Below are 23,914 nucleotides of genomic sequence, written 5' to 3' on the forward strand. Positions count from 1 at the left end.
CCTCTCGCGATGCAGCGCAAACCAACGGGTGATACCGTGTTTATTTTGTAGCTTACATTTAATTTGCCTACTAAAAAAGTTGTTTAAATCGGTACCCGCTCATTGTTGTGCAAAGTTTATCCCGTGTTTAGTCAACCTGTGTGAGATTGGAAGCAGTATAGCTGCCCTTTCAAATATTCATAAAGGGAAGTAAATAACTGGCTAAACAGACACTCAAGGGATACACTAGAATGATGCAGGTGAGAAATATGTTTGCTGCTGTAAACATATGCAGTAGTCGTGACTCGTGCCGTAGTGATATGTTTATTGTAGTCGTCAATAAAAATGACAGTGTCTCCATACTGTCTTCATGTCGCAGCCATCTCATGGATTGGATAGACCTCTGGCCTTCAGCGCAAACTGAAAACAGTTTTGGTTTTGTTTACCCTCTCTTAAAATCGTAGTAGGCTAGTCACAGTCTGTCTTTGCCTCGTTGCCTGCCCTATGGTCAAGCTGAGTCAATCATTACACAATGGGTACACATTTAACTGGAGTCAAGCTCTGTCCAGATTTTGCCACACTGTCTCAATGCTGATTCTGACTAGCACACATACTTCTAATATACAAGAAGTATCTTGTATCCCCCAACCCTGCACAGGTAGAGTAACCCTTTTGCACTCATATGGAAAATTGATCAAAATATGCACAGGGACAATGGATTTAACTGAATTTAAGTTTTGTTTTTTATTTGGCAGCTGTATGCATTTTTCATCACGTATGAGAATTGTTCTAGTATTGTTGGTTGTGTGCATCTTCTCAAATCTGAGAGTCAGATGACCGGATGTAATTAATAATAACAGCAATTATAAATTGGAATTAGTTCCACAAATATTTCATGCCTTGCTCATTTGTTGTTCTTTCTAGGTGCTTCCTGCAACAACCCCTTGATCTTTCCATGGCTCGTGTATTGTCCTTGTGTCGACCCTGGTCTCTTTTAGCTCCTTTAGGGGTACGGCACACCGCGTTCTGCAGAATGTCACTGGACACGCGGGCACGGGAGGTGTTTGCTGCAGCAGTGGGTGGTGTTCAGCCAGACAGCGTGGTTCGGAGGAGCCTGGAGCGCAGGGGAGACTCTCTTCTGGTTGGTGGACGCAGCTTCACACTCAAGCACAATCTGCACCTGGTGGGGTTCGGCAAAGCCGTGCTGGGTATGGCGGCTGAGGCAGAGAGGATAGTGGGGGACCACCTGGTGAGAGGAGTCATCAGTGTGCCACACGGCATTCAAGAGGCCCTGCGGCAGCATGGGAAAGAGTAAGGATACTACTAAAAGACAAGGAGAGCTAGTAGGAGGAGTTATAGTTCTAACTTACACGTGATTCCTTCTCAGCCAGATGCTGTTGAAGGACGGCAGTAGGATTAAAGTGATGGAGGGTGCGAAACACAACTTGCCAGATGCCGATGCTCAGAGAGCTGCTGCATGCATCAACGAACTAGCCTGTGAGCTAACGGAGAATGACCTGTTGCTAGTGCTGATCTCAGGTAAAATGTGCAACTTTTATTGAATGCCTCTTGTATCAACTCATACACATGGATCCTTATACAAAGTACAGACCGTGTGTCAATGTTTAGGCACAGCAATCTTATCTAAATCCGTGTGTGTGTAGGGGGAGGCTCCGCCCTCTTACCTTCACCAGTTCCCCCTATCACTCTGCAAGAGAAACAAGACGTCACACGTAGACTAGCAGCTGCTGGGGCCACCATTCAGGAGCTGAACTCGGTCCGACGAGCTCTGTCCTTGTTGAAGGGTGGAGGACTTGCACATTCTGCTCATCCCGCCCAGGTGAGGCAGATGTTATACAAACCTATTTACATGTAGGAATCTGGTTTTCCCATTTTTAATCGATATCGCTCTCCACACTTTTTTTGTTGACAGGTAGTGGCACTGGTTCTCTCTGATGTGATAGGAGACCCTCTTGATTTGATAGCCAGTGGTCCCACTGTGTGGAGTGAGGTGTGGCCAGAGGATGTCTTGGCAGTTCTGGAGCAATACGGACTGTCTTCTTCTCTCCCCACGTCAGTGAAGGAAGTCCTTGGGCGGGCCGCTCTGAGGGGGGAGGGGGCAGGGAAGCCATCGGAGGGGGAAGGACATGTTCTCAATGCCGTGATTGGCTCCAATAGCATTGCCTTGAAGTGTGCCAGTCGGCGTGCGAGGGAGCTTGGGTTCCGTCCAGTCGTGTTGTCCCCAGGGGTGTGTGGTGATGTACAGCTCCTGTCTCGCCTCTATGGTCTATTAGCTCACTTTGCCTGCTCCCCTGACGAACCCCACTCAGATATTGCCTCTGAGATGCTGAGACTTGGTCCGGAGGTGGGTGTAGAGAGCTGGGACTTGTGTCGTACCATGCAGGTGCTGGGTGAGGGGCATAAAGAAGGCTGGGGGGCCACCTGCTTGCTGGCTGGGGGAGAGCCCACTGTGCAGTTGAAAGGCAAAGGGCTAGGTGGGCGAAACCAGGAGCTGGCTCTACGAGTGGGGCTCGAACTCAAAGGTATGGAGCTGCCTCCCAAGGGCCCAGTGTTCCTGAGTGGTGGGACAGATGGACAGGATGGGCCAACCAACGCAGCAGGGGCTACCACAGATGGGGGACTGTGGGAAGAAGCGAATGCTCAGGGGCTGAATATAGACAGCTTCCTTTCCAACAATGATTCCTACACATTTTTCTCACGTCTGTCTGGAGGACAGCGCCTGCTCTTACCAGGGCTGACGGGCACCAATGTGATGGATGTGCACATGCTCCTTATCCCTTATGGTGATTCCCATCACCATATCTGATCATTGATTAGGGCAGAGAAGCCCACAAATGGTTTCTTTCAAAACTTATGTTGCTTTCAAAAAAGTATGCAGACCAGATGTTTGTACTTAAGGTACAACTTTATTTACCATGGCTAGAAAACTCTGTCTAATGTAAGTATTTTGGGGGGAAGATATGAGCACTCTCTGAATAATAGAATTGTTTATAGAATAAAAACATTTTCTTACACTTGGTCATGAGCTCTTTAATATCATTTGTAAAAACATAATTTGTACAATCTGCCACTTTTAATTTCCTTTCTTCAGGTTTCTGATGTCTGTACATTTGTGTTTCTTCAAAGAAATCAAGGGATGTTTAATGCATTTGTGCGTCTTTTAACCTAGAGTTTAATGATCAATAATTACATCAAAAATAATATAATAATCCTGTAGTAAAATTGATGATCCAGGAAAATTGGGAGGTATATAGCCTGGGTCGAAAGTTAGAAATTACATCACATAGGCTACATATAATAAGACATCTGTGAAGGAAAAGCTGCTTTTTGACTTTAGGCCTCCTACTCTGTCCAGATTCAAAGAACTGTAATTTCTCCTTCTCTGTAGTCAAAAAGAAATAATTTCAAAGCATCCCCTTTATATTATAACCTTTTTGTTTTTTACATCTGTCTTTTAACATTGAGTGATTTTCTAGTTGAAATTGTTTATTTCTGGACCATTTTGATAAAACAGTATTAGTGTATCACCAGTCAGCATATACTTTGTAATATTAATATACGATGGGGTTGGTTTGTTACATCTTTCTCACAGCCAAGTGGCAGCCTTCTGATGTTAAGAAGCTGCAAGGATGCAGGATTCTCAAGCAACTCCAGTCACTTTAAAAGGGAGCATTTCCATTGCAATTCCATCCACTTCATTTAAAGTCATGTTCGCTGAACAAACAGCCAGTTAATGTGGTTATTCTACCAACAAGTCCTGGCGATCACTCACGGTGTGTCTTGAGTGTGTCTCCAGCTGCGCTCTCCCTAACAATGTAAACAAGAAAGAGATCATATATTGTGGAACATGTTTTGGCAACAAAGTAATAAGTCAATATAACTGACAGGGAGACCATTATCAACACCATGAAGTGAAAAAGCAACCAGAGGCATCATGCGTATGGAAACATTTTCAAGAAGAGTGAAGAACAGCAATGAACACCATAGAAAGGAGAGTAGACGGGACAGTATCGGGGTACCTGTAACACACATGTCCATATGGATGCTCGAACACCTACCATCCGCTCAGGTTAGGTGCAGTGTCAGGTGTTCCTCCATTCTGTCCACTTGTTCCTAAACATTAAGAAAGCAGTTGCTTGTTAATAATGATCATTCGTATGACTCATTCGTATGCCGATAACAGAACTTGCACATCAGAACATATTGTTGCGATGCACGCTCTGTAGAATGGATCAACATCTCACCTTGACGATAATACATATCATTCACTGTGTTTCCATAAATTTTCCAGGCAAAGTGGATTGCAATTAGACTTATTATCAACCAGCTAATTAAGATTTTGAATACATAAACTCTCATATCTTTAGCAAGCCAATCGTCAACAAATTCGGACAGAAACGAAACAAACCCATCCCCAATACGTGATAAAAACTCGAAATCCCACGGTTCTTCCATTTTAGGATTATACCATCTATTTGTCAAAACATAGCTAGCTAATGTATTTTATTTTTCAAACTGCCCAGCAAATTTTATTGTTTAAAATACCGATAACACCTAACGTTCCAACGGACTCGCCATTTCTCTGTTGCCTCTCGAACTCAAGTACAAACCGTTTAGGAGTAGGAAAGCCGGATTCGATAATATGTGAAAGAAACATACGCATTGCAAGATGTAGTTAGCTGTTCAAAATATTGACAAACAAACTTATATCTTCAATCTATATGTTCATAAGGTAGGAATTCTAAGGGCTGATATAATTGTTTTTAACGCAACCCCTTTTCTTTTAAATGTTCGAATCTGTACTACGGAATCTAAGAAAATGTATATTGGTACAATGTTAGAGAATCGTATCGTGAAGTTGCGCAGACCTCTCTTCCACTCTGAAATGAATAATCAAAAAACTTTGAAACACAATGTGACTGCCACCTTGAAACTTCTTATGTAAACATGTTCTGTCAAGATATTTGCAGATTGGTGCTAAAGATTTTTCTTTGTATTTGATTTTTTTTTCTGGTCCTTGGTCAAATTCCATGTTCATTAATAAGTAAACATATATGTATTCTATTGGTCGGGCAATGTAAACAGTAAAATGTAACTTTCCAATAATAGAAAAGCTATTTCAAAGTGGCATCAAAAACACGTCCTGTTCTGACCCTTGTTCATGAGCCTTCTTGGAAATGTTCACTCTGGAACGTACCCACTTTTACCAGGGAACGATGTTTGTCTAGCTCTTCATGTCCCTGGATGTTTACAGTTATTTGTCAAACACGTGTGGTCCCACGGGCCTCCGGTTTCCCACTGAATGCATTCAAAGTCCTTGTGTGCCAACGGGACCTTTCATATTGGTGTGCTACGATTGAATCAAAACGAATGTACCCCTACAGCTGTATCACGTGATCCATCTGAAATACCATTGGATAGTTTAGCTTGTCATCACTGGGATTCCGGATGTGTTACTGTAAGTGGATAATTTGTTTTCCTTTTCTGTCCGCTGTTGTTTAAGTTTACGTTATAGCAATGTTTCAGTGTTTAACCCCAGACTGTCTTTGGTTTGTCCGATAGGTGAAGGGCTTCTGTCTTGATAGCTATTTTAATATTGATTGAAACGCCGCTGTCAGAATATGCGTTTGAAGCTACGCAAACAATTTGAGCTAGGCTAACTGACTAGTCTTGCTTGAAGCTACAAAAGGGATCTGACTGACTACTAGCCAACCCGGTAGCTAATTTTACCGTCAACAGTAGTTACTGTTATAACTGTTACTTGGCATAAACTGAGATTTTTCGCACGAGACACAACCAGAATCGTCCATCAAGCTATTACGTAGTTAGCTGTCAATGTGATTAACCTTGTTTGGCTTGCTAGCTGTAGATTTTAGGTATGCTTTTCTAACTTGGATAGCAGCATCGCTGGCTGCATAGTTTCAATTTGGAATCCCCCTGCCGAATTCACCCTCTGCTGTATGAAAGGTTGCTGATTAATGACTGGTAAAGTAAAAGTAGAATATGACTGATGTCCCACTTTTGTCTAGCATTTGCATTCATTGCATGTTTTTTTTTTTCTTTGTCCAGTGTATGGAATGTCAACATGGACAATCAAGAACATGAGGAAGCAGGAGGACTGGAGACTTGTAATCCAGCGTCTGTTGATGGCACCTTTGGAACTGGTAATGTACCTTTGTAAATGGCATTATCGTAAACCTAAGCACTACTACGTTTATTTATAACTACATGCATTGTGTTCTTTGGCTTTCAGACTCAGCTGACAATCACATCAGGATTGAGCCTTTAGGGGTTGAAGAGCAGAGCAGTGTGATCCCAGAACAGCCTGCACAGCCTCCGCTGTCAGATATCAAAGGAGAGAACCTGGAGTCAGACTCTGTCTCTGACCTCATCAACGAAGAGACTGATGAGTCGATAAAGCTAGAATGTCCGAGCAATTCAGATGCTCAGTCAACATCAGACACTGCCCCAGGTGAGAAGGCTGTAACAGACAATGGGCAGGAGGACTCTGGAGAGTTTTTAGTCACTATGTTGGCACGAGGTAAACTGGAGGAGCAAGGAATGGGCGTGAAGGGGAGGTCCTCTCCCTTGTCGGAGACGGGCACCCCCGAGGCGCCCACGTTCATATCCCACCGCGACGAGGATGTGACCGCTGAGAGTTGGCGACAACACAGGAAACACATCTTTGTGTTGAGTGAAGCCGGCAAACCCATCTACTCGCGCTACGGAAGCGAAGAGGCTCTCTCCTCCACCATGGGAGTCATGATGGCACTGGTGTCTTTTGTTCAAAGTGGAGATAATATCATCCGCTCCGTCTACTCAGGTGAAGTTTGTTGGCTTTAGTTAACAGGCTTAGGCCTAGTTTGCCAGACAAGGATCAAGCCTAGTCCTAAAGTAAGAGAAATTCAAGGATCTCCATCGAAAAGGTTTTTCGGATAGGGCTACGCTTAATCCATGTCTGGGAAACTGGGACATAGTGTCACAACTCTAATTTTAGTCTATGATCTTGTTTTAGGACATAGTGTAACATGGCCGTTTATGTTTTCTCTACTTTTCTTCAGATGAGCACACAGTGGTGTTTCTTCAGAAGGGTCCTCTGGTGCTAGTGTCTGTGTCTTGCAGTCGCCAGTCAGAGCAGCAACTGCGTGGCGAGCTGCTGTATGTGTACTACCAGATCATCAGCATGCTCACCCAAGCCAGCGTCAACCGCATTTTTGAACACAAGAAAAACTACGATCTTAGACGGTTGCTCGCGGGCTCTGAGAAGATCTTGGATGGCCTGCTCAACCTGGTGGACTCTGACCCCAGCTTCCTGCTGGCAGCGGTGCATTGCCTCCCCCTGGCCTCCTCCCTCAGGGACTCTCTCAGCCAGATCCTGCAAAAGGCCATTACTCCTAACCTGGTCTTTTCCATTCTTATAGCTAAAAATCAATTGCTCACTATAGTCCAGGAGAAGACTGTCATAGAGGACACCAGGCTGGAGCCTGCAGACGTCCATCTCCTCCTCAACCTGATCGGAGCCTCCTCCGCCTTTCAGGCCGGGGAGATCTGGACGCCCATCTGCCTGCCTCTCTTTAACCCAGACTGTTACTTCTATGCGTACATCTCGTACTTGGACCCCCCTGCGTGCACTGTGTGTCTCCTGCTGCTCTCCACGGACAAAGAGGCATTCTACGCCGTGGCAGAGTGTAAAAGGAGGATAGACGAGGCCATGCTGGCCCAGAACTCCCTGAGCCTCATAGCCAAGGCCCAGTCATACAGTGTCAGCCAGGTGGGGGTTTCCGACCTCCGGCACTTCATGTACAAACCCTTTGATGTCCCTGACAACCACCGCCAGCTGACTCAATTCACCAGGTGGGTGCCCCCCCTTGTTTGGTATTATTAACTGTGGACACCTCTAACCAATATTGATCGAGTGAATGGTGGTTATGTCTGGAAGATTATAGAAATGGGTGTGACTTGCCAATGCAATGTAAGAAATGTAAAGTAACCATGAAACTAGTGAATTGGTAGAATTCCCAGAGTGAATATGCCAAGTGACTCCAATTATTTCGGTTTTTATCTTGATTGGGAGCATGGGGCTTCTTGTTACAGTTGTCTTAAGTATATTCTTGAGGACAGCCATGGTCCAAAGCTACTATTTTGAAAGACAGTGTAGACTTTTGAGAAATGTCTGCTAAATGTATAATTCTGCATTACACTTACATTTTAGAAAGGACAGCTTCTTAGAGAATGGTAGATGGGGTTCTATTTAAAGAGCCAGTTAGATTTGGTGTTGCGTTTTGTCCGTGACAGCATTCAAGCAGTCGGTTTGATATTGTTAACTTGACCTCCAAACTGTTTTTCGTTTCTCAAGTAAGTAAATACAATGCAGCTCTCAAATTACAACCTCTGTTTGCATGAGACTACAGCCCTTCAGAAGTACATTCAGTGTGCAGCACCGTGGGCCATGAATATCTAACATGTATGTGTGGCTGATTGCAGCCCAGAGATGGAGGCCCCATATAACAGTGATGAGGAGAGGATGAGGCTACTGGATCTGTACCGCTACATGCACAGCCGCATCCACAGCTCCTCGCGGCCACTCAAACTCATCTACCACGTGGCTGAGAGGGAAACCCTGCTGGCCTGGGTATGTACTGTACCCTGCTGCCCACGGGCTCGTGTCCTGGGTATGTACTGTACCCTGCTGCCCACGGGCTCGTGTCCTGGGTATGTACTGTACCCTGCTGCCCACGGGCTCGTGTCCTGGGTATGTACTGTACCCTGCTGCCCACGGGCTCGTGTCCTGGGTATGTACTGTACCCTGCTGCCCACAGGCTCTTGTCCTGGGTATGTACTGTACCCTGCTGCCCACGGGATCGTGTCCTGGGTATGTACTGTACCCTGCTGCCCACGGGCTCGTGTCCTGGGTATGTACTGTACCCTGCTGCCCACGGGCACGTGTCCTGGGTATGTACTGTACCCTGCTGCCCGTAGACTCATGTCCTGACCCAAATCATGAGGCTTTACGTTTTTTATAGGCCATGTTCTTAACAGTTGGTTAAGCAGAACAAGAATTCAGATTGTTTCCAAGGAACAGCATCATTGGCCAATCTTTCCTCGAAATCCGTTTCTCAGCCTTTATACACTTATTAGATTTGAACGAAAAGCAGGAAATGTGTAATTCCACCCAGCTCATTAGAGCTGAATCTAAGACGTGCGCATGTCGCTTTGTTCTTGTGAATAATACAACAGCTTGTTGTCTACCCGCTGTTTGTCCCCTGTCCGTTGCAGGTAACAAGCAAGTTTGAGTTATACACCTGCTTCAGCCCCCTGGTGACAAAGGCCTGTGCCATCAACGCCATAACTAAGCTTCTCCGATGGATCAAGAAAGAGGAAGACCGTCTCTTCATCCGATACCCACCTAAGTATTCAACCACTCCAAACCCCAGCAAGAGCTCCCGGGGAGGGAAAGACCAGCAAGATTCGACAGATAACGGCTTCCTGTCTCTCTTATAGAGTTCCCAAATCTCTCCCATCCTTCTCTTCAAGAATAGTTTGCACACTGTTAACAGAGAGGTGTCAGGCACTGGCTTAACGTCACACCTGTTGGACTTCAATGGACTTTGACTACTGGACACAGATAATTGTGTTTTACACTATTTAAGGAGGTTGTGCTTTGCCTTTGGCAACTAGTGTTACTAAATGAAAAGCTTGGCATCATATAGAACTCAAGTACAGTTGTCTGTCTTAGGAAGGGAGACTGGTGGGTGAAAGACTACATTTTAAATGGGTTATGGTAGAGTTAGGCTATCAGGTCTAAACCACTGCATTGATATTTCATTGTTTTTATATTGTTTTCTAAATGTAAAAAAGGCGATAACCTTTCTTACAGAAACAATGGCAACAACACATCCGTCATGTTCCGACTTGTTATATGACTACTGGAATCCTTTTTCTGTTTCCATCATTCCTCAAGTGTAGTACATAAAAAGTGAAGGCTACGTTCACTAGATCTATTATGTCTTATAACTTTAATTCCACAGGATACATCTTGCACCTAGTCAGTTTATTCTATAGGGAATAAACCTCCCTTTGGTCATTTGTGCTGCTTACTTATCCAGATCATTACAAAAAACGGATTACAATGTGGTCATTTTGAACAGGGATGCATACTGGATGTAACATGCTCTGTGTACCTGCGTTTCCATCTGTTATGTAACTTGGGCTACCTCCTGTTGCTGTCTTAATGAATTGGAAGGACTAAAACTGTTCATGTGCTGTCACCATCATGGCCATCTGTGCAGCATACATCGTGAATAATGATTGTTGATCTACCAGACTGTAAACTAATCTTAAGTGAATTCACCTTATTATTGTCGTTCATGTCATCCTTACTGAATTTCTGGGTTTTCATAAATGAACACCCGTGTAGCCCTTCCTATGGACTGGAGTAGTGGATAGTTACCCTAATGGCCCTGAGAACATTATGATCAATGTGTGAAAATGTTGTTTAGCAATTTTTGTCTAATTAGTTTGGAGGATCAGTGTAGGTTTACTTTGTTACATGGATAAGTCAATGACCCAGTTGGCTTTTTAGGGGTTAGGAATGATTCTTTTTGAGTATTTATGTAATGGGTGTTAAACTAAATAAACCCCAGGTTGCACAAACAAGTTCCTTTTTATGATTGAATACTATCAAACCAAGAAAAACACCAACCGTTAAACACAATATTTATTCTTGTGAGAAAATATTGTTTCAGACATTGTAGATCTTCATAAAATTCAATTGACAAGATCCTCTGTGCCACCTAAGAAACAGTCTGGTAGGCTAGTGCACTCATGCCTACATAACTACTAAGGTTTGCCAAATGACCGCTAAAGGAACATTTGACATCTCCACATGTATAGACACTGTTACAAAGAACTATTGAGCATTTCATACATATCTTTTTAATATTTATTTTTAAATAACAGACTCTTCCCATTGTCACACAATATAAATTAAAATCTGATATTTTGATTTTCTGCATTCCTTAAATTACATGTATTCTAATATAAACAATACATTTACATATTTACAAAAAGATGTGCAAATACCTATACACATGCTCTTTACTCAAACTCACAGTTTATATATACATATATTAGGTTTGCCATACCTATGGCTTCAGAGCTCATAAAATCTTTTCAAAACAATCTGATTGTGCTTTCAAGTCATTGTTGGGTATGCAAAATATTGCCAAATTCACTGGCAGTTCATGTTATCGATCTTAAAAAGTGGTTGCAGTGACCACTTAGATTTCCATCATAAAAGCACATCATCTTGCTTGACAGAACACCTAACTTCAGTAAAATAGCTGCAACACACACTCCAATATTCCCATTTCATATAAAATACAAAAAACATGAAAATAAAAACAGCTTCACAATGTGGAAAAATATGTATAAGAAGCATGATATTTCAATGACATACAATCTCAATAGGCTGTGAATCATGCCAACCCTTTTTGAAGATAAAATATTTACATTCTCCGATTTAGATTCACTTTGGCCTAAAACAAACTTCATATTCACTCAGATTCATAGCAACAGTGGTTGTTTGAAACAATAAAAAAGTAATCACAATGAATAATCACATTTCTAGAAAAGATATCCTAAAAACCATATTATTTAAGGTACACTGTCCACCTGCTCATAGTCTGTTACATGCGCTTTTTCCATTGCAAAGAGTAACATTTCCTCTGGTTAGAACGTCCACTAGCCATCTAGCCACCAATGGTCATCAACAGGTTATGCTTGCACCCCTGAAGAATTATAAAATTCTCAAGTTAAAATCCTTCATATAAAATTGGAAGGATTAAAGGTGAGGTTTCCCCTCACATGGTTTAGGTGTATCATGGCACGGTCATATGCTGTGTGTACCGACTTGCGAACACTAGGTTTCTTGCCTTCCATCAAGCGCAGTTTGTCTACAGTGTCATCCATTCCCATTGGCAGCAACTTGTCCCGTGGCAGCCACTGCCTGTAAGGCAACAAGACTCGATATGTTTCAAAAGAATACACACACACACGACCAAAAGTAGAAAATGCAACTTAAATATAGTAGTGAAGTTAAGTACCTCATGTGAAATGGATCAGTAGGTGTGACAGTCTCCACACTGACTTACCAAGTCCTTTTGGTGTCGAAGAACAGCACGAGGAAAAGCTTCTCCCCGGCTTCTTCTTGTCTCCGCTTCCCCAATTTGAGCACGTCCACAGGCGGCACCGGGATTGGGATGCCATTGTGAAGGAGGCCTTCCTGGGGCATGTCCGCGTCAACAATCTGTGGGAATCAATGCGCATTTCAGTACCTCAGCAAGGAAAACTTGGCACGATGACAACTATGTCACCTAGCGTGAATGGCAAGTGATAAAACACTATTCTCTCTCACCATTGCTGGGTACGACGGATACCCACGACATTTGGCCCAGACCAGGTCCAGGGGTGTGAGCACCGTTTCACTATCGAAGGGGAGAAGCATACTCCTGCCTGAGCCCACAGACAAGACGCAAGGAATTCACATGAATGGCACATTCTACAGGTGATCAACCACGGTTCATGCTTCGGTTATCTGCCTGCGAGTATGGTCAACATAAACACCTGAGCCAGAGATGTCTCCGTTTTCTCCCTCTGGGACGTTTGCCAGGGCTGGTTTACCACGACTGCGCTTCGGTGGTGAGACACTGCAACCATAGGGATTGAGGAAAGGGTTTGTTGAGGGGAGAGAAAACATTTTCCTATATGTAAAACAGATTTACATATAGGAAAATCGCAATCAATTTGTATATCTCCACACGCACACCTATGTTTTTGGTCATCCTGGTGATCTTCCAAAACATCTTCTTTGTGCTTTCCAAGCCCGTTTATCAAGCCTGGTGTAACAAATGCATTCATGAGATCATTTACAAATCATTTAATATAAAAGGTCACAATCGAAGCCTGTTTATGATAGCGTGTATGCCATCTCAGTCTCCTCACCTTCCTCTTTGGCTGGGGTTAGAGTTAGAGGGGGGAGGGGCTTCTCTGCCTCGCTGTCAGAGCTGGGCCCTCTGGATCTGAGTTGGTGGACTGATGGAGGCGGGGGTGTGGGGGCGGGGGCAGACAGAGGGGTGGCACAGGGAGGAAAAGCAGGGGTGCTGTCCAAGCCGTTGGTTTTCCCCTCTGGGTTCCCTGTATTCTGCACAGGTGGAGCTTGGTTTTTTGCGGGTCTCGCTCCATTTTTAGCTTTCTTGAACAGAACAGAGGTGCGACGGCCGACCCCTGCTATAAGAGGGGGGGGCGGGGTCTCCAGAGAGGGGGCCGTGGGAACAGTCTGATTCTGTGGGCAGGGAGTGTCCTCCACCTCAGAGACATCCTCGTCATCCTGGCCTCTGCTTCCGCTGCGGGCAGATCTCTGGCGCTTGTAGGAGCGTCCAGGCGACCTTCGAACTCCAGTCACGATACCCAGGACAGGTGGTTCAGGTGGGGCGTCTCCTGGCAGGGGGGATGATGCTGGGCAGGTAGGCTCTAGTACTGGAGGAGAGTCATCTGGATAGAGGAGTGGGAGAAATGTAGGTTATTAGAGCAATCATAAATATAACCGAGTAATGGCAGAGCCATTGTCAAGGGAACACTGGAATAGTATTTTGGCCCTTTTGTCTCCTCATGTACCTGTCCCTGGGGTAAATGCTGATGTTATAGGACTGTGATTCACATGATCCGGCCTTCCCTTCTTTTCCTGCTCCTCTTCCTCCTGCTCCTCCTCTTCCTTTAGGTCATTCCCGTTGAGTGACACGCAGTTGCGTTGCTGCTGGTTCATCTTGTGCCGGACCGTGTTAATCTCTCTGCGCAATAACCTCATGCGCTTGGTCCGTCCTCCGCTGGAGCGCATGGACGTAACAATGTCCAGTTTATCCAGCAGGGCCTTCAGCTGCTCCTCTGAGGACAAGTGGAGCCTGTTCTCTGGATCCAACAGAGTGTCCACTATGAAATAAGAATACGGAAAGAGAGGGATGGGGAGAGGGAACGAGGGGTTAAAGGGATGAGATATGTGACGTGATGGCAAAATGGAGATACAAGGAGTTTGACATTGCCAAGTTTTGGCCAGCCCTCTCCCTCACCATCTTCCCAGGTGCATTGGTAGAAGCTGTTCTTGTTGGGAGCCTCTGGGAGGTGCATGCCGGTGGTGGGGTCAAGCCCGATGCTCTGGGACTGTCTGTGGGCATGGCGGAGGATGGCTCCTCCCACCTCCCGCAGGTGCAGGGCCGCTCGGTGGAACATGGTGTCCTTGGAGTTGTACCTCAAGCAGTTGGAGACCATGAGGTTGAAGTCGCTCTCCAGGTCTGCTATTGAACGGTACGCATGGGCCTCCAGTTTCTCACGCATGGTGGAGAGGTCCATAGGCTGGGAAATAAACTCCAAATAGTCCGGTACCTTGTTAAAATGAATAATATAAGCAACACTTATTAGCGACAAAAAGACTGATTACAGAAAATCCCAAATACCTTTTTGGGGGGAACCCAACAAACCTCTGTCAGGTTGACTGGCTGTGAGAAAATCTTTGCTGTATCCTTCTCTTGGAGTTGGTCTATGGTGGAGCGAAGCAGCACTAGAGCAGGGGTCAACGTCAGCTCCAAAACAGCCTGTTGAATTTTCATCTGGAGGGTTCGGAAGAATCAAAAAGGAGTGTTGGAATAAGAATGCTTCAAGGAAGAAGCACATACCTGGGGATTATTTTAGACTCCAGGTCACAATGTTCATTACCTGTTCCCGCTTTAGCCTCTCTCTCTTGCGGATCAGTTCCACGAGAAGTCTAGCTCGCTCTAGGTCCTGCCGCAATTTCTGCCAGTACCGCAGCTCCTCCCTTGCAGCACATAACTTCTCATCTGGCTCCCTCTGAACCAATTGTGTACAGGCTCATTTGAATCAGCTTTGCAATCAGCATTAAAAAATTCAAGTTGAGATTTGTATTCTTCCCTTCGACTCCTTACCTGTTCAGCAGTCTTGTGGGCCTGCAGATGGGAGTGAAGTCTCCGGATGAGGGGCATGCCATTACGTGACTGACGTTTCAGTAACCAGTAGTTGTGAAGCCTCTGCATGAACTGGTTCTTTCTCTGGACAGCCACCCCAGTGCAAATCTTGTTGAGCCTATTGAGAAACATGATGATTCAAATTCTCAATGTGCGTGCAACGTTTGACCGTTATAATACATTTCAAAAGCTCCGACTGATGTGTTGCCAGGCTAGAAAGAGAAAAACAATCCGCCGTCTGGTGTCTGACCTGTGAGAGGGGATTTGAGGCACCAGGAGCAAAGGCACAGCAGAACGACGGGATGAACCACCAGATCCTTTCTTAGGCTTCTTCTTTTGACCCTTGGGGGTCTTTTTATTCTGTGGTGCCGGAGGGCTTTGAGTGTAGGATCTTTTCCCTCTAGTACCCCTCCCTCCCACCAGCCTGCCTTCCACTCCTTCATCCCCTGACCCATCCCGCCGCAACCCCACTGGAGAGTGGTTCTCACAGAAGGCCGTCTTCTTCACAGAGAAGGTGGTTCCGTTGGAACCGGTCTCACGGACCGGGTCGATCTTCATGAAGAGGCCAGCCTTCTGGGCACAGGTAACATGGAAGGCCCTGTAGCAGTTAGCTTTGTGGCACTGGATGGAAGCACCTCTCCCTTTCTGCTTGCACAAGTAACAAGTGAGCTTCCAACGAGCTGGAGGTATGTTCTTCACCCCCTCTACAGGCTCTAGGAACACAGTGTTGGCAAAGCACACCTCCGGGATCCATATGGCACAGACAACATGGGCCCAGCGTCCATCACTAGTCTGTTTAAAGGCACCTCCCCGGTTTGGACAGAGCACACAGTCCACAGGGCGTGAGGGGGATTGCAGGCAGCAGCGGCAAAGCCACTGACCCTCAGGGATGTAGGGCACACCATAACACTCCTGGTGTACGGCCAGGTTGCAGATGTCACAGAACAGGATCACGTTGCTGTTCAGACACTCGTCGTCGAGGCAGACACAACAGAAGGCCTCCTCGTCGATGGCACTCTGGGACAGAGCCTGGCTCCGGGACTCCAGGATCGACTCCCTCTCCAGGCGATCGATCAGCAGCTCAAAGGTGTCTGCCGGTACCGAGGCGTGGCCATCTGACACTCTCTTCTGGTTGACCATCTCCAACCAAGCCACGTCCTCTTCGTCCATGTCGTATTCGGCCTCACAATCCAGCTCCTCGCCTGACTTTTCTATGTAGTGGTAGTAGGCTGCTGGGAGAGGAGGGGCATCACAGGGGGACAGGGAATCCAGCACACGGAATGTGGGCTCGGGTAGGGGACTGTGGTGGGATGGGTGTTGGGAGGAATTGGTCTGGTTTTGAGCGTTATGCTGAGAGCGACGGCTCTGATGAGATGCATTTTTGCTCTCTCTCCTCCTACCTTTGGGGTTGGGGGGTTTCCGCCCTGGTCTAGCTCGGCTCATAGTCTGCTCACTGTTTTCTTTGTTGCTGTTGCACTCTGCAATGTCCTGGGCCATCATCTCATCCTCTGTAATGACCGGCAGGGGGTCCGTTATGTTGATCCTGTGAAGCCTTCCATCTAGATCCACCTCCACCATTTTCTGGGCCTGAGCATAAGTCAGTGTCTCTCTGGAGGGAGATAGTTGTAGTCGGTAAGGTGAGGGTGGCCGCAACTGAACTGCGTTAACCCTGCCCCTGCCCCTGCCCCTACCCCTGCCCCTGCCCCTTCCCCTGCCCATCTCAAGTCCACTTGCTCCAGGCTGGCATCCCCGCTTTCTCAGCTTCCTCATGGGGGTGAGCACTCTCACTAAAATAGAGAAAGATAATGTGTCATAGCATTATAAATCTTGGAACTTTTGTAAAAAAAAAAGTGTGATTGCAATGTAAATTGTGCTTGCGTCCATATGGGTTAAAGCAATAAAACATCCAACTGCATAACTATAAAATAAAGGTGGCTTCGAAAGACATTGTAATGTTTTGTGATACAGTAATTCACTTATCAACATGAAGATGCATTAAGTAGCAATAGATAAGGTAGACAGTTTCTGATAAGACTACAGTGCATTAGGCGCTATACGCCAACCAATAAGCGCTCGGTTACGATGACACATTTATTTCCACCCAATCACATGATCCTATTTTCAATGTTTCCCTTAGTGTTGAACATAGTTTGGTTGTAGGGCGCTAAATACCAAACAGAGCATCTGTCAGCCATTTTATCCAAACAACAACATAGATCTAACGCTCATTTTGCTAGTTGAAAAACTGCACAAATCACTGGAAACATAACCTGTTCGCAAGGGCCTTGTTTAAACTGTGAACTTTGCCTTATACTCTGCAGATGTCAGAATACCGTAGACCGCACTAAAGGCCTCCAAATAGTCAAAATAGTCCTTCAGATGTGCAGCAGCTAGGTAGCATTAGTGCAGCGCTTTTTAACAGACTACCTTATTTACCTGCTCAGACAGGACACTAGGTCTCGCGAAATATAATATAGCAACGTTTTCTAAACCACATCCAACCTTAATAAAATCACAAAAATAATTTACCTTGTTGAGCACAACCGTCTAGAATGCACGAACCACAGAATGGTGCGAATGACTGCTAGCTAATAATGCTAGGTCCGACCGTAGCTAGCTAGTACACTACGACCGAAGTAGACATGCTAAACAAGCTATGCCACAGGCAAGCTAGCCGCCGGTATTTTCAGGGGCGACAGCGTCATCTTCTGTACTCCAGTCTTTCTTACTGTCTTCGGACAAATGCCCAGACTCTGCCTGGTTTCATATCTGTGACTGAGACATTTTAGACGTAGAATAGCTTTAATAAGTGACATTAGTCAGTGTCAGGTCAATGTACCTTGAAATTAGGCTTCAGTCAAGATGGCTTGAAAATACGCCCCTTTAGAAAAATCGAGCACAGCCAATTGTGAGTCGCAAATTTAACGCGCATATAACGCGCCCTGAACCTCCCTCAACGCACCAATGTTTTGCAGCCATTTTACTGTGAGCTTCTGCTACTGGAAAAAGGATGCCTGCGTGTAAGCACTGAAAGTCAAGTAAGAAACGATTAATTTTGTCTTTCGTGTTTCATGTACATTTCTCCAAATATGTGTGGCCTATATTTGTGTAGAATGTAAGCACCAGCAAACAACGTGAACCCATGAAAACTAACGTCTGCATAGTTTTGCCAGTCGTGTCGGTATTTTATTGTTGCTAGGTCTGGAAGAGGGGCAGTAGTGAGGCGCCGAGGTATAGCGAGCTAGCTAAGGTGTGCTTTTCGCGTTTGTAAACGCAAATGTTCGGTGATGGATAAAAATGTAGCTTGTTGGGTTGTCCGAGGGGGCGCTCACGAGTCCGTTCGCAAATATGCAAACTAAAGTGGGAATGTCACTTCAGTCAAATGTGCATAAAAAATGTAGGTTATAGTTATGGTATTATTTAACTTTGTTAGATGTAACCAGGTAAATAACCACTGCTGAGTTACTACAACGATGAGATTGCTGATCTGATATGCAAATTACTTTATTTTTTATTTTTTTTATCTGCTGTTTATTTAACAGCAGCTCTGTATGGTTGGTCGACAAATTTCCCCAACCTTTGGCAGCCACAGTTTTCTCCCTAAGAGACTGAAATTAGGCATAGAGGTCAAGTGTGTGCATGTGTTCATGCCAGTTGTCCGTGGCAATGGGAGTGGCCAATCACAAAAAGGTCAAAACATCTAAATGGATTCACTTAACATGTCCGAACTTTGTAGAAAGACACACACCACTTTACCAGGTCCCCTTTCATAACTGATGAACTGTTTGTTATTGTATAGCCTGGTAGGGTTTGTTATTAGATCCAGCAGTTTTTCATATTAGTTTTCTATTGGTATGGGCCGAGCCCCGCCCCTACCCTTTAGCCACACCTTGGACTCCTTTCATAACTTGTTAACCGTTTGTCATGCTTAGCAGAAGTGTTATCTTTATTATTTGGTAGTAAAAACATGAGGACATTTGTGACCTCTGGGGCCCGTTCTCCGTACGCCGCTTATTACATCCGAGATCAAATGCCACATCCAAGATGACATCATCTTGCTTATCATGATCTGGCTAGTTCGGTTCTTCGAACACACTTGTTGTTTATGATTAGTATAGCTGGATTGAGTTATACGTTGGTCTAAAAGGGTGTATGTATCGATAGTAGAAACCTTGATCAGCAACGCTGCTATTGGCTGCTCACATAAGTCTATGGCTGCTCACCGTGGCCAAAATGAACGCCCTGTTTTTTCCGCAACAGAGCCAACAGAGCAACAGTTTGCTCGAAGGTTACTCCGAATTTGAACATTTTATCAGAACGCCAGGGAACACCTCAAAGTCTGCAAAATCCAAGAAAGAGTGCTGGCAAAAAGTAGCAGACCAAATTAAATGTAGAGGAGTGACGCGTTTTATCGCTTATTACAGTAAGCTAGGCCTATGTTTTTTGTTTTTTTTCATACTTTCATATTTTCATTTATCATCTTTAATGTCATATGATGTGGTTTGAACAAATGTATTATGTAAATGACACCCTCACAAAAAAACGATAGGCTATCCTCTCAAAAAGTATAGGCTAGCATATTGCGCTGTGCTTAAGGAGCCTATCTATCACGCAATGAGCAATTAATTCGGTTTCATGTTAAATTATGCTAATTGTTCTTGCACCTTCTGCAACAGGTTCCTGTAGTAAAAACGGACAAGACATGTCTGTGACAGACTTCCTGTATCACCTCTGCTTGTAAAGCCTCAATCTAATCGTGTTTACATAAAATAAACCTGCTCCCGAGCAGGTTTAAGTTTACGGACCTGTTGCTATGACAGCAAGTCCAGGATGAGCTTCGAAGAACCGAACAATCCAAAATAATGACAAATCGTCAACAATCAAATCCAGCTAACTGAGTTAGCGGCGTACGGAGAACGGGCCCCTGGTGCCTTTTTGAAATACTCTGACATTGGGAGGGTTATTGTCTCAAGTATCATCCTCTAAGATTTGCTAGCTAGCAACACATTTGGGCCAACAGGTGACTGAGCTAATACATTTTTGAGGAGCTGGAGAATTTGATGTGTCACTTATTCTAGTGGTCAAACTTTTCTGCAAGTGGTTTCTGTAGTTTTACATTTGTTTGTCAGTTAGGTTTATTGTTACATCCAGTTGTACAGGTATAAATGAAGTAGACTATAATTGAATTGTCCCAACTGGACAGTTGAAGCTAGGATACATAATATATAGTAAAATAAATGAATTACAATAAAAAGAAATGTGGTGATGCATATATATTTGTAATATACAACTATATAATCAAATGACTACCATCATAAATAATTACATATAACTCTACAACACTAAATGGGCCTAATTACAGTGTAAACTTTTATATAGTTATAGCCTGCACAAATGGAAAAACTGGGGGCGTATTTGTTCATGAAATAAGCCTAATGTCCTGGGGGAAGCTGTCTCGGATCATGGCTACTGGGCTGACCACAGTACCCTCTGCAGCACAGTGAGGTTCTGCTTGGTCCAGTTTCCATACCAAGTACAAATACAGCCAGTCAAGTTGCTTTCCACAGTGCCCCTGCACAATGACTTATGGATTTGGGCCCCGTGTCGAATGCCTCACCAGACTGCCTGTGTGCTCGGTCCAGGAGAGGTCCTCGTCGATGTGGATGCAGAGGAATTTAAAGCTATTTACCCTCTACTGCAGATTCAATCATCCTGATGGGTGAGCCTGTCACTTTTCCCTCCTGCTCCGTGGTCTTGGCGATATTAAGAAAGAGGTCGTCTTGGCACCATTGTGCCAGGCTATTGACCTCTTCCCTGTAGGCCATCTTGTCGTTGTCAATTATCATCGGCAAATTTAGGTGAACGGAACATAATTATGCAGTTTTTATTTGGCTTCCAAAAGTGGGGGGAGCTGTGCTAGTCCCCCATCCTCTTCATTGTTTTGGCTCCAGCTGCCCCAGCCTTGCCGACTGGCACTATCTTCAACACTGCCTATGACTCTCATAGATAAGGCTCTGGGCAGTCTGTGCTTTGGCCATCAATGAAAAAGGAGATGGTTGGGTATACATCCCTGGCATTCGGATGCAAATATCACATTTGATTTGAATACTATCCCTCTCCGTTGTTAACATTTTACAACAAGCTAGAATTATTAACATAATTGGGGAGTTTCAATTGGCGCATTTCATTGACTCTATAAATGTTATTTAATCAATAAAAAAACACCTACAACTTTTTACTATGAAGGGATAAAGCCGAAATTGGTGGGTCCCAGTTTTTTGGAGCAGCTTTCATGGAACAAGCCCCAGGTTGGGTTATGTGATGTTCAGTTCCAGTCAGGTTTCAGAAATGAGATCACAATGCTTCCACAAGGACCAATACTAAAGCGTTTTGAAGATCATCAGCTTCCATTGTTTCTAATGACATTAACACTTACAGTTTTGTATTGTAATAGATAGGCCTAAAGATTTCTGACAATTGTTAGCCTTTTTTCTATGTCTTCACTATAGCTGTGACTAGTAGCTCTATAACTGTTGGTTGGTCCATGAAAATGGACTTTACCTGGAGCTTGTACAGGATTTGGTCATTAGGATTGTATCGCTGATTTAAATGGTAGGGCCTAGTTCTGGTTAAGATTTTCTTAGGGCAAATGGTTAAAACGTTTACACAAGCCATAGTACTCTTATGTAGATTTTTGCAAGCAATTTGAGATAAGTCCACTAGCATTTTTGGTAAGTCAAATTTCCTGTTTGTGTTGTAAAAAAACAATCTACCTTCCACTTCCTTGAACTCAGAGCTTTGAATTGTTAATGTTTGTGTAAGCATCTTGAATTTGTAGCCTAATGAGTAGCATGTCAGCCTCAGTTTGTCTATGCTAATGCGTGTTGACTTCCCCCTACAAGGAAATTGCACATATTCCTAACATAAAAGACACTATTGCAAATACGCTTTTCATGTTCAATATTGTAATCATCAACATATCTTTTGATAGGATGAATGATATGGCAGACATCAGAATCCCTCAAGATCCCTTCTCATTTGTCATGAGAGAAGAACGTGTAGTGGAAAGGGCCTTGAGCTCCTGGTCCAGGATTTCCTCAGCTGGACAAACTGTGCTCATTGAGGCGTTGCAGATCTTCAATCCAGTGTCCAAGGATATTGCGGATACTGAGGAGCTTGTCTCCTTTCTCCAAGGGTTAAAGGAAGAGGGACACAAACCTACAGTCTTAAGAAGTATGGATGTTTATGGGTACAAGTCATCTACAACAAGACCACTCCCTGCAGACATGCACAAATCATTAGAAAAGAACCAAAGGTTATCCAAAAAGAAAGGAAGGAAACCTCTCAACAAGAAGAGGGACATCAAGCACACATCGTCAAGTGTAGTGGAAAGAGTTGGTTCAAGGCATTTCTCGCAAGAGCGGTTCAAGGATGCAGTCACCTCCAGACCCCCATTTCTGACTGTGGAAGCATCCCAAGTGCAGCACTGCCTGAGATTGACAAATATCAAAGGCTTGCCAGCAGGACATACGGCCAGACTTCAAATTCACACAGATTGGAACTCTGTAGGAATGTCTGCTGACGACTCGAAGCATCCTCCAACACGTACAGGAATACCCCTACAGCCTTCACAGGGTGCTGGTAGAATGCCAACAGCAGTGGCCTTGCTAAGTCCAAGAATGGTCTCCTGTCCAGTCAGAGTAGACAGCACTCTCATTGGAGACTCAGCCCCCATCATGTTTGCCAATATGTGTGACATGGACATGACGAGCAATGAACTGGGATGGAGAGCTGATGGAGCACAAAGGGGGCTGAACTGTTCCAAAGAGCGGTGCATGTCCGAGCCCATGTGGCTGATGAACAGACGGCGGGATTCTGAATGCAGGCTGGATGAGAATAGTCTCAGGTGGAAAGTCATTAAGGTGGACAATACTTTATCAGTTGAGGAGATGAGGAGGAATGCACAAATGATCTTGCAAGTAGATTTGTCACCTGTTATAAAGATTCAACCCCTTGTTGTGGCTTACCAAGTAGATCATAGATAAGATGTCTGGGGTGACTGCTGCAGTTTACCCTGGCTTCTATGTTGCAAGACATTTCTGAGTTAGCCCATGTCTATTTGCTGCCTGGTCAAAACTTATAGGACTGTTATGCTGTCCACATACAAAAACATTTTGTTAAAAGTAAACTATAATCACATTAGAAACCAGACAAACATTTTGCTTACACACTGGTTTCTTTTAAGTTAGGGTTAAACACTTTTTGCAGCCTGTTCAGTTACAATTTTCAGGAAGGATTTTTAGCAAGGCTTATAATACTTTGTTTGCCAAATAGCTCCTTATTAATCATTTCATTTTTGTAGTTTTCAGAGCAGAAGTTCTTTTTGGCTGACATTTTTGTCAGAAATTCCAAACAAAATGTGCTTTGTTGAGAACTTTGGAGTGCCAAAGAGCAGATGACGTTTTTCTGACTTTCAAACCCGATCTAAGATCCTGATGGTGCTAACTTTTGACAGTTTTCCTTTTCTACTATCCTTTGTTGCCAAAATGTTGGAAGATTTTTCGAAATTATTTGATGTAACAGTTTAAAACAAGACCTAGGTATCTTTTGCCTTCCTGTATTGCCAACAGTATGTTGATGTCAAGGTCTTTTGGGAAAAAACGAGTTTTGATGGTTTGGGCCTAATTCACATCAGGAATTTGCACAATAGTTTTGGATTTCTTTACCCTCTAACAGCATTCCATGATGGTACTCTCCTGATAATGTCCAATTCATACTGTTTACGGTTTCTTATTGTAAAGTGCAGCAGCTATATTGTATTTTATGTAGCATTTTAAGAGATGCCTCAATAAATTGATTGGAAAAGTTCAGTCATAGTATCA

The 23,914-nt window shown here is 44.3% G+C and overlaps 5 protein-coding genes across 9 annotated transcripts; 3 read left to right on the plus strand and 2 right to left on the minus strand.

The window, feature by feature from the left end:
- The first annotated feature begins 52 nt into the window (after positions 1-52).
- Positions 53-3,014, plus strand: glyctk (glycerate kinase). Of its 3 annotated transcripts, none has more exons than XM_067245201.1 (5): positions 53-239; positions 904-1,290; positions 1,367-1,518; positions 1,644-1,819; positions 1,913-3,014. In XM_067245201.1, the coding sequence occupies exons 2-5, from the start codon at positions 935-937 to the stop codon at positions 2,804-2,806; spliced, it is 1,578 nt and encodes a 525-aa protein (XP_067101302.1). In that variant the 5' UTR covers positions 53-239; positions 904-934; the 3' UTR covers positions 2,807-3,014. The 3 variants fall into 3 exon arrangements, with proteins under 3 accessions (XP_067101302.1, XP_067101311.1, XP_067101293.1); XM_067245210.1 differs by lacking the exon at positions 53-239 and adding an exon at positions 246-637; XM_067245192.1 differs by lacking the exon at positions 53-239 and having other exon boundaries at positions 875-1,290.
- tcta (T cell leukemia translocation altered) lies at positions 3,015-4,597 on the minus strand. Its single transcript, XM_067245221.1, has 3 exons — positions 4,245-4,597; positions 4,059-4,113; positions 3,015-3,807 (listed from the first exon to the last, which is right to left on the minus strand). Exons 1-3 carry the CDS (start codon positions 4,453-4,455, stop codon positions 3,765-3,767), a joined length of 309 nt encoding a protein of 102 aa, XP_067101322.1. The 5' UTR covers positions 4,456-4,597; the 3' UTR covers positions 3,015-3,764.
- Positions 4,598-5,450: 853 nt separating this feature from the next.
- On the plus strand, positions 5,451-10,656 carry mon1bb (MON1 secretory trafficking family member Bb). 2 transcript variants are annotated; one of them, XM_067257136.1, is made up of 6 exons: positions 5,451-5,458; positions 6,070-6,164; positions 6,254-6,823; positions 7,062-7,854; positions 8,485-8,632; positions 9,277-10,656. In XM_067257136.1, exons 2-6 carry the CDS (start codon positions 6,086-6,088, stop codon positions 9,499-9,501), a joined length of 1,815 nt encoding a protein of 604 aa, XP_067113237.1. In that variant the 5' UTR covers positions 5,451-5,458; positions 6,070-6,085; the 3' UTR covers positions 9,502-10,656. The 2 variants fall into 2 exon arrangements, with proteins under 2 accessions (XP_067113237.1, XP_067113156.1); XM_067257055.1 differs by lacking the exon at positions 5,451-5,458 and adding an exon at positions 5,702-5,985.
- Positions 10,657-10,704: 48 nt separating this feature from the next.
- On the minus strand, positions 10,705-17,821 carry brpf3a (bromodomain and PHD finger containing, 3a). Of its 2 annotated transcripts, XM_067256933.1 has the most exons (14): positions 17,562-17,821; positions 15,283-16,819; positions 14,994-15,150; positions 14,767-14,898; positions 14,532-14,660; positions 14,124-14,436; positions 13,675-13,986; positions 13,003-13,551; positions 12,827-12,896; positions 12,625-12,707; positions 12,416-12,513; positions 12,153-12,307; positions 11,934-12,007; positions 10,705-11,789 (listed from the first exon to the last, which is right to left on the minus strand). In XM_067256933.1, exons 2-14 carry the CDS (start codon positions 16,800-16,802, stop codon positions 11,776-11,778), a joined length of 3,606 nt encoding a protein of 1,201 aa, XP_067113034.1. In that variant the 5' UTR covers positions 16,803-16,819; positions 17,562-17,821; the 3' UTR covers positions 10,705-11,775. The 2 variants fall into 2 exon arrangements, with proteins under 2 accessions (XP_067113034.1, XP_067112952.1); XM_067256851.1 differs by having other exon boundaries at positions 10,705-12,007.
- A 188-nt stretch (positions 17,822-18,009) lies between these two features.
- On the plus strand, positions 18,010-23,902 carry ccdc71 (coiled-coil domain containing 71). The gene is made up of 2 exons (XM_067252574.1): positions 18,010-18,070; positions 22,024-23,902. The coding sequence occupies exon 2, from the start codon at positions 22,025-22,027 to the stop codon at positions 23,075-23,077; it is 1,053 nt and encodes a 350-aa protein (XP_067108675.1). The 5' UTR covers positions 18,010-18,070; position 22,024; the 3' UTR covers positions 23,078-23,902.
- The last annotated feature ends 12 nt before the right edge of the window (positions 23,903-23,914 follow it).

This window comes from Osmerus mordax, chromosome 1 (assembly GCF_038355195.1).
Source record: "Osmerus mordax isolate fOsmMor3 chromosome 1, fOsmMor3.pri, whole genome shotgun sequence".
NCBI classification, from domain to species: domain Eukaryota; kingdom Metazoa; phylum Chordata; class Actinopteri; order Osmeriformes; family Osmeridae; genus Osmerus; species Osmerus mordax.